This window comes from Prinia subflava, unplaced genomic scaffold (assembly GCF_021018805.1).
Source record: "Prinia subflava isolate CZ2003 ecotype Zambia unplaced genomic scaffold, Cam_Psub_1.2 scaffold_47_NEW, whole genome shotgun sequence".
Taxonomy (NCBI): domain Eukaryota; kingdom Metazoa; phylum Chordata; class Aves; order Passeriformes; family Cisticolidae; genus Prinia; species Prinia subflava.
Window position 1 is genome coordinate 118,447 of NW_026961001.1, and position 9,006 is coordinate 127,452.

General features: G+C 57.7%; 1 protein-coding gene across 1 annotated transcript; it reads left to right on the forward strand.

Moving 5' to 3' along the window:
- The first annotated feature begins 1,360 nt into the window (after nucleotides 1-1,360).
- Nucleotides 1,361-6,425, forward strand: LOC134565418 (hydroperoxide isomerase ALOXE3-like). Its single transcript, XM_063424986.1, has 12 exons — nucleotides 1,361-1,634; nucleotides 2,025-2,223; nucleotides 2,296-2,377; nucleotides 2,472-2,594; nucleotides 2,693-2,796; nucleotides 2,907-3,229; nucleotides 3,305-3,508; nucleotides 3,641-3,727; nucleotides 4,302-4,668; nucleotides 4,761-4,861; nucleotides 5,277-5,447; nucleotides 5,662-6,425. The coding sequence occupies exons 1-12, from the start codon at nucleotides 1,497-1,499 to the stop codon at nucleotides 5,839-5,841; spliced, it is 2,079 nt and encodes a 692-aa protein (XP_063281056.1). The 5' UTR covers nucleotides 1,361-1,496; the 3' UTR covers nucleotides 5,842-6,425.
- The last annotated feature ends 2,581 nt before the right edge of the window (nucleotides 6,426-9,006 follow it).

The following is a 9,006-nucleotide window of genomic DNA, read 5'->3' on the forward strand; positions in this document are numbered from 1 at the left end:
GGTTCGGGGTCATTCTGTGCCGGGAATGGTGGATCAGGCAGTGCCGGTACTCTTGAATTGCGGTTCAGGGTTCCCAGTGCTGGGAATTGCAGTGCAGGGGGTTCCTAGGGTAAGGAAAGGCGGGGATAAGGGTAGGGAGAGGTGAGATCTCTGGCAAGGAGATTTCAGGGCATCGCTGGTGTTGAGGAAGGGAGGATTCGGGGACTGGAAGAAGCAGAGATGGGTTTGGTTACTGGGAAAGGCAGGAATGGGCAGGAGGTGCCATGTTCAAGGGAAAGGGAGAGGCTGGGGGCTGGGAGAGGCGGCATGGCCGGGAAAGAGGATGGAGGGTTGTGCTAGGGCCAGGGAATGGGCTGCAGGGGGGTCTCAGCACACAGGAATGTGGGGTTTGGGGGGGGGGGGGTCATGGTTCCGGACAATGGCGGTTCCTAGGTTCCGGTTCCCGGGAATGGCAGTTCAGGAGTGTCCCAGTGGTCCTGCTCACCCCTTGCCGCCCCCAGCCCCAGCACCAGAGCCATTCACGGCTCTGGTCCGCTTTGGCCCCACACACAGAGGTGCTCTGGGCCCGCAATTGGTGCCACTCTCTTTTGCCAGCCAATGGCACCTGGGGATGTTCATGATGGACAGACCCTGGGTGGGGCCACGTGGAGCTCCTGGCCAGTGGTGAATGCCCCTCCTTTGGCCATGACCATGCCTGGGGCCATGGCTTGGGCAACGTCCCCAAGGCCACCCCCCGAGGCCATGGCTTGCGTAATGTCCCCACAGCCACTTCCGGGGCCATCACTTGGGTAATGTCCCCACAGACACCTCCAGGGCCATGGCTTGGGTAATGTCCCCACAGCCACCTCTGAGGCCATCGCTTGGGTAATGTCCCCATGGCCACCTCCGGAGCCATCGCTTGGGTAATGTCCTCATGGCCACCTCCGGAGCCATGGCTTGGGTAATGTCCCCACGGCCACCCTGAGGCCATGGCTTGGGTAATGTCCCGACAGCCACCTCCAGGGCCATGGCTTGGGTAATGTCCCCAGGGCCACCTCCGGGACCATGGCTTGGGTAATGTCCCCACGGCCACGTCCGGGGCCATGGCTTGGGTAATGTCCCCACGGCCACCTCCAGAGCCATCGCTTGGGTAATGTCCCCAGGGCCACCCCGAGGCCATGGCTTGGGTAATGTCCCGACAGCCACCTCCGGGGCCATGGCTTGGGTAATGTCCCCAGGGCCACCTCTGGGGCCATCGCTTGGGTAATGTCCCCAAGGCCACCCCGAGGCCATGGCTTGTGTAACGTCCCCACAGCCACATCAGTTGCGATCAGATGTACTGGATGTTGGCCAGTAGTGGTGATCTGATAACACCTCCTTGAGGAGGAAGGACTCATCACCCACCCACGAACGGCCATGGGGGTTGCAACACCCAAATCCCCCAAAACAGCAGGTTTGCACTCCACAGCCCCTCACTCTTCTCTGAAGGCATCTCCAGGATATCACTGCAGCTTGTCATGGCCGTCTACAAGGTGACAGTAGCAACAGGTGACATGGTGGAAGCTGGGACCAACAACTCCATCTCCATCACCTTGGTGGGCAGCTATGGCGAGAGCCGCAAGACCACCGTCTCCTTCTTGTTCCTGCCAGGGAAGGTGGGGATGGGGATAGGGGCACAAGGGTTGGTAGAGCTGTCCTGGGGACATGAGAGATGGCACAGGCTGCCCCAGGGATGTGAGGGGCTGCATGGACTGTCCTGGGGATACAAGAGGATGGTGGAAGGGATTTGAGAGAGATGGAGTAAAGGGGTACCAGGGTCTGGAGGAAAAAATTTGGGGAGGATGGTGGGTAGTGGTCCTGGAAGGATTGGAGGAATGGTGTTCTGGGGGGATGGATGAAAAGGACCTTGAGGGGACTGTGGATAATAAGGATCCTGGAGGCAATGGAAGTAAGTGGGGATGCTTTGAGCCCCTTATCTGTTGGTGTCCCCAGTGCCACTACAGGGCATCTGCCCATCCCCTTAGAAGCCATTTCCTCCTCTCCAGGAGAGGACCCTGTCTGTGCACTGCGGGCAGGACTTGGGCCCCATTGTCCTCATCCGCCTGCATAAGTGGCGGCTCTTCCTGGAGGACGCCTGGTTCTGCAAGGACGTCCGGGTGACAGCCCCCAATGGCACCCTGTATCGCTTCCCCTGCTACCAGTGGCTGGAGGGGGTCACCACGGTGGAGGTGCGGGAGGGCTCAGGTAGGACCCACCCTGACCCCATCCTCTTCTGGTGGACAGAGATCCTACTTTTGACACTCCCCTTCTTTCTAGGGAAGAAGCTGGTGGATGAGAAGCTGCAGATCCTCAAGGAACACCGTCGTCAGGAGCTGGCAGCACGGCAGGAGGCTTACCGGTGACAGCAGGGACATAGGGACAAGGCCTACCTTGGCTAAGTGGGCTGGTCAGCAGTGATGCTGATGTCTGCTCCCATTTTGCCCCCTGCTCAGGTGGAAGAACTTCGCCCAGGGTTGGCCTCGTTGCCTCAACGTGGACTCTATCTTTGAGCTGGACTCCAACATCCAGTTCTCCCGCATCAGGGCCAACAACTTCACTGGTTTCCTCATCTTCCAGTAAGCAGTGCCCTGAGACCATGGAGGACGTGGGTGATGGCAGGGAAAGGGGCCAGAGAAGGCAAGGGGCATGCTGAGGTCCCTCCTCTGCCCTGTAGAGGGGCCTCCCACTTTCTTTCAGGGTTCCTACTGAGACGCACCTCCTGGAACAGCCTGGATGAGATGCGCACCATCTTCTCCCGGACACAGGGCAGGGACATTGGTGAGTGCCTTGTGTGTTGTCCCCTGCCCTTCCCCCTGCATCACTCAGGGCTTCACATGATGTGCCTGGAGGGCAGGTATGTGGGTGCTGAATTCTGACCATCCCCTTAGTCCCCGAGTATGTGGCCAAGCACTGGCAAGAAGACGACTTCTTCGGTTATCAGTTCCTCAATGGCAACAACCCCATCATCATCCATCGCTGCACCACACTGCCACCCAAATTCCCAGTGACACCAGAGATGGTCGCTGGCTCATTGGGAGGTGGCACTGACCTGGGCAAGGAGCTGCAAGAAGGTCGGATTTTCATTGTGGACTACAAGGTGCTGGAGGACATCCCGACCGACACCATCTATGGACGCCAGCAGTACGCAGCAGCCCCACTCTGCCTGCTTCACCAGGGCACCGATGGGCTCCTGCGCCCCATTGCCATCCAGGTAGAGATGTCCCACCCCAAACCCTGCCTTCAGGAGGGTGGCAATGGTCCTAGACCACAGGGTGGTGTCCCACAGCTCAGCCAAACGCCAGGACCCTGCAGCCCCATCTTCCTGCCGAGTGATGACGAATGGGACTGGCTGTTGGCCAAGACCTGGGTGCGCAATGCCGACTTCTACAGCCACCAGCTCCTCACCCACCTGCTGAGGACCCACCTGTTTGGGGAGGTCTTCGCCATCGCCACCCTGCGCCACCTGCCCACCTGTCACCCCCTCTTCAAGGTAAGGTCCCCCTTCAGGGCCACCCACTGCTCCTCGCCCCTGGATCTGAGGGCAGCTATGCCCCACCTGACAAGCCCCTCAGCTCCATGAGGGGGCCCCTGGTCACCTGCCAGGTGTTTGTTCCCCTCTCAGCTCCTCATGCCCCATTTCCACTTCACACTGCACATCAACACCTTGGCTCGCAGTGTCCTCATCAACCCTGGTGGTCTCATTGACAAGGTAAGCCCTGGGGACAGAGCACTGGGCTCTGCTGGGGCACTGTTGAGAACACTGAGGAGGACTGAATGCTCTGGGGTATTGGGAGGCATGGGGGTGACTGGGGACACTGGGGTTTTACTGGAGTCCATTGAAACACTGGAGGGCACTGGAGTCTTGGCAGTGCTGGGGTCTACTAGGAGCACTGGATGTACTGCATTCTGCTGTGGTCACTGGGGTCTCCTGGGAGCCTTGGGGTCAACTGGAAAGACTTGGGGGTACTGGGGTGCTACTGGGACCAATGTGGTCCCAGTACTGGCATGTACTGGGAACACTGGGTATACTGGAATTGCTGGGGAGCACTGTAGTGTACTGGGGCACTAGGGGGCACTGGGAAGCATGAGAGACCTGGGAGATACTAGGGAACATGGGATAGAGGAGAGTGGAGAGCACTGGGGTATATAGGAGTACCGGGTGTGTACTTGGAGGACTCATACCCTGGGAGCAGTGCAGAGTACTGGGGTATACTGGGAGCACTGGGGGACACTGAAGTCTGGCACCTCCTGCCCTCCTCAACCATGGGTGGCCCTCCTCCCAGGGCTCCGGGGTGACCTATGAGGGGTTGCTGCTGGTGGTGCAGCGAGGCCTGGAGCAGGTGACCTACACATCCCTGTGCCTCCCCGATGACATCCGCCACCGTGGCATGTCCCATGTCCCCAACTACTACTACCGAGATGATGGGATGAGCCTCTGGAAGCCATTGAGAGGTGAGACTGGTTTTGGGGGGTGGAGGGTGGTCCTGGCATGCCCCAGGATCTCACAATCACCTCGTCCCTACGGCAGCTTTGTCACCGGCATTGTGACATTCTACTATGGTGGGGATGCAGCGGTGAGCGGGGACACCGAGCTGCAGGCCTGGGTGATGGACATCTTCACTAATGGCTTCCTGGGCAGGACATCCTCAGGTAGCACACCCGTGGCTGCTACAGGATGTCCCCAGGGGAGGCAGGGGACAGGCAGGTCCCTGAGGTTCTTGGCTGTTCCCATGCCCACCCAGGTGTTCCCTCCTCGCTGCAGACAGTGGCGGAGCTCATCAAGTTCCTCACCATGGTGATGTTCACCTGCTCAGCGCAGCACGCGGCCGTCAACAATGGGCAGGTAGGACATGGGCCAGTGACCCAGCTGTCCTTGAGCCATGCTGGGGACATGTCCCCCTCCCACTCCTCTGTGTGCAGGAAAGATGCCCCCATGCTGAACCAATGTCTATGTCACACCTCTCTACATGCCAGAAGGATGTCCCTATCCATCTTATCTCCATGTTGGAAAGATGTCCTCACCCTACATCCCCATCCAATGGGTCCCCATGCCAGAAGGATGTCCCCATCTCCATTCCCTCTTCATACTGGAGGAGGTGTCCCCATCCATCTCCCTTGCCATGCTGAGATGTTGCCATCTACCCCTCTCTGCCAAAGAATGTCCCCACCTGTGTCCTTGCTGTTTCAGGGGGGTGTCCCCACCCATCCCATCACTGTTTTGGGGGGGATGTTCTCTGCAGTGACCTATCCCCCTGCAGTATGATCTGGGGGCCTTTGTCCCCAACGCCCCGTCCTCCATGCGCCACCCACCACCCTGCGAGAAGGGCCGGGCCTTCCTCCAGCACTTCCTCGACACCATCCCTGAGGTGGCCACCACTGCCAACATCCTAGTGGCTCTCATTCTCCTCAGCTCCCAACTCAAGGACAGGGTGAGTCTGGCCCCACAGTCCCCATGTGCCTCCCCAAACAGCTCTGTGGGTCTGGGAAACTGCAAGAGGTGTCCACAAGGGTGGATGTCACCACCTTTGGTGTCACCAATCTTGGGGGACAGCCACCATTGCTCCACACCTACCAGGGTGTCAGAGAACCCCTGAATGGCACCAAGCATTGAAGCTGAAGGGTTCATGTCCCTGTCCCCCCCAGAGGCTCCTGGGACAATACCCGGAGGAGTGGTTCACGGAAGCGGAACCCCGGCGGCTCATCCGGGCCTTCCAAGGGCGGCTGGAGGAGATCCGGGACCGCATTGAGGAGAGGAACTACGGGGCTGAGCTGAGATATAACTACCTGAACCCGCTGGAGACGGAGAACAGTATCTCCATCTGAGCACAGGAGCTGCACCCACTCAGCACCCCCAGCACTCCCAGCACCCTGCATCTGGGCATCCCCAGCACCCAGCACACTCAGAACCCCACATATGGTCACCCTCAGCACCCAACAACCCCAGTATCTGGACACCCAGTGTACCCAGCACCTCCAAAACATCCAGCATCCTGCATCTGGGCATCCCCAACACACAACCACCAGCATCTGGTTATCCAGTACACCTAGCACTCCCAGCACCCCTTACATGGCCATCCCCAACACCCTTGTCAACCAGCACCCTGCACTTGGACAACCCCAGCAACCCCACACCTGGAGATCCTCAGCATCTGTGGAATTGCATTTTATGGAAATGGTATACTCTGGTTCACCCGTGGAAAATGTATTGTTTATCCCAAGTCTGTACCCTCCCTGCAGTATCATGTATCTGTAACTCTATTGGCTGTAGAATCTTACCCGCGCCTACTTTGAACCTCTGTGTTAAGGGTGCAATCGGGGAGGGCTCTCCCCTCTTTTGCCCTGGTGGTCTCCAGAGAGTGCTCTCTCCCCTTCCCTCTCCCCTTCTCCCTCTCCCCCCTTCCCTTCCCTTCCCTTCCCTTCCCTTCCCTTCCCTTCCCTTCCCTTCCCTTCCCTTCCCTTCCCTTCCTTCCCTTCCCTTCCCTTCCCTTCCCTTCCCTTCCCTTCCCTTCCCTTCCCTTCCCTTCCCTTCCCTTCCCTTCCCTTCCCTTCCCTTCCCTCCTTCCCTTCCCTTCCCTTCCCTTCCCTTCCCTTCCCTTCCCTTCCCTTCCCTTCCCTTCCCTTCCCTTCCCTTCCCTTCCCTTCCCTTCCCTTCCCTTCCCTTCCCTTCCCTTCCCTTCCCCTCTCCCTCAGTGAATAAACCCTCATCTCAGCACCTCAGCAGCTGTCTGAAGTCTCTTTGCCTGCCAGCACGCGAACACCTGCGACCCTAGAGCCCGGGGGCTCTCGGGGAACCCTCCCCGAGATCCCCCCCAAAATTTAAACTACAACAAGCATCTATCCCCCAGCACCCTCAGCACCCCCTGCTCCATTTTCCTCTCCCCAGTAAATGCCATCTGTCAATCAAATCCTTGCTGCTTGTAGGCGTACTCTAAAACCACTGGGATCCACACAGCCCCCACTCAAAGTGGGAGGCTGGACTGAGGCAACTGGGAGACATGACGGAGGTCCTAGTGCTCCCAGTGCTCACAGTGTTCATCACTGGTCCCCAGTGACCCCGGTGCCCCTCTGCAGTGCTCCCCTTGTTGCGGGCAGAGTGGGAGCTTCAAACAAAGTTTATTAGAGAAGTTCCTTTTGAGATACAAGATACAGAAAGGACTCCCAACACCCCCAAAACCTATCCATGACCCTCTGGCTTTCTGAACTTCTTCTCAGATGGGAATCTGGAACATCTGGATCTAATCCAAGTCCAGCTTCCTTGGCCTCCTCACAGGCAAGGTGTTCCAGCCCCACTTTGGAGGCCCTTCACTAAATCTGCTCAGGTTTCCAGACATCTTTCCTGTGCTGAGGAACCAAAACCAAGGCACAGTAAGCTGGATAATCCATATCCTTAATCTCCTGGTCACACAGCCCAGGGTGCTCCTGGCCTTCTGCTGCCAGGGCACATGGCTGCCTGCTGCTCAGCTCCCTGTCCACCAAGATCTTTCCCACAGAGCTAATCCAGATACAGGCAGCTCCAGCAGGTGCCACTGCAGGGGCCGACACAGGCATTTGTCCCTCTGGGATTTCATGAGTGTGTGAACTGAATATACACAGGTAACCAAAACAGCCAAAATCCACAGCTGAAATGTAAAGGGCAGATTTATTCTATTGCCATGCTAGCAAAATGGGGACACGTACAATTCTAAGCTTATTCCATTTTAACAGGGGCAAAAAGCACACACGCCAAGCCTGTTCCCCTCCCATAACATACCACAGGGCCTATTACAGGCAGATTTCTTCACAATGCTCTGCGTTGGCAATCTCCAAGCTTCTTATCTCTCTTCGCTCTCACCAAGAGACCTAGGCTTGTGAAAAATGCTGTTTAGGACATTTTTTCAACATCCTGTTATCTTCTGCAGAAATTCCATTTCTCAAAGCAGGCAGAAAACAACCCAAAGCAACCACAATATGTGAAATTTCCCCCACTGAATATTAGCATCTTTCAGCTGCAAGGTCATCTTTGAGTGAAAATATTACTTTTTCTTATTTTTTTTCTTCCTTGCCAAATCTTCTGCTTTTAACCCCTTCCTCCCCTCAGTGAGGTTCCTGCCAATACATGCTTTACTCCTCCTTGCACGCCTTCACCTGAATGCAGAGACCTGAGAGACCTTCCCAGTAAAGACTCAGGCAAAGAATTCCTCAACAGGGATTCCTCAGGCCATTGCATTCCTCAACATCAATATCAGTGCCTGCTGGTATTAAATCCACCTCCCTGTTCTGAAGCAGCCCTGCACAGCACAAATAATGCACAGAAATTCCCTGTCTGTTGCTGGCTTTGCTGTTACCTCCTGTCAGCGTCTTCATGGCTCCTGCTTGTAACCTGTCCTGTGACATCCCAGCCCTGCTCCCTTCACATGTCCCCACAGCCCCTGTGCAGGCCCAGGGCAGGACAAGAGCCCTGCGGGTGGGAACGGCCCCTGTGCCGGGGTGCCACAGCAGCCCTGGGGCTCTGTGCCCCACGGCCTCCCTGCTGGGCAGCCTCTGCCAGCTCCTGCACAGCCCGGGGCACCTGTGGGCCTGCACACACAGCCCTGCCCCGGGCTCTGCCGGGCTCTGGGCCAGCAGAGAGGCTGGGCAGGGCCGGCCATGGCCAGGAACAGGCCCTGAGCCCTGCAGGACGATGGAGCTGGGCCACAGCCAAAGTGCGCCACAAACCTGGGCTCAGCAGCCAGGGCTGCCAACGCCTGGGGACACAGGCTGGCCATGACAAATGTCCTGGGCCCCTCCCTGCTCTGTCCATGCCTCCAAGGGCACAGAGCAGCGTCCTCTCTCTGGAACTTTCAAATCTTTGATCCCTTCTATAAACCTTGGCTCTGCACCCCAAGCCCTGGGCTGAGTGCTGCCCCTGCACTCTCACACAGAGATGGACACTGATGGTTTCTCTGCCAGGCTCTCTCAGGCCAGCCCAGCTCCCTGCAAGCTCTGCCAGCTGCCCTGAGCTCTCAGCAG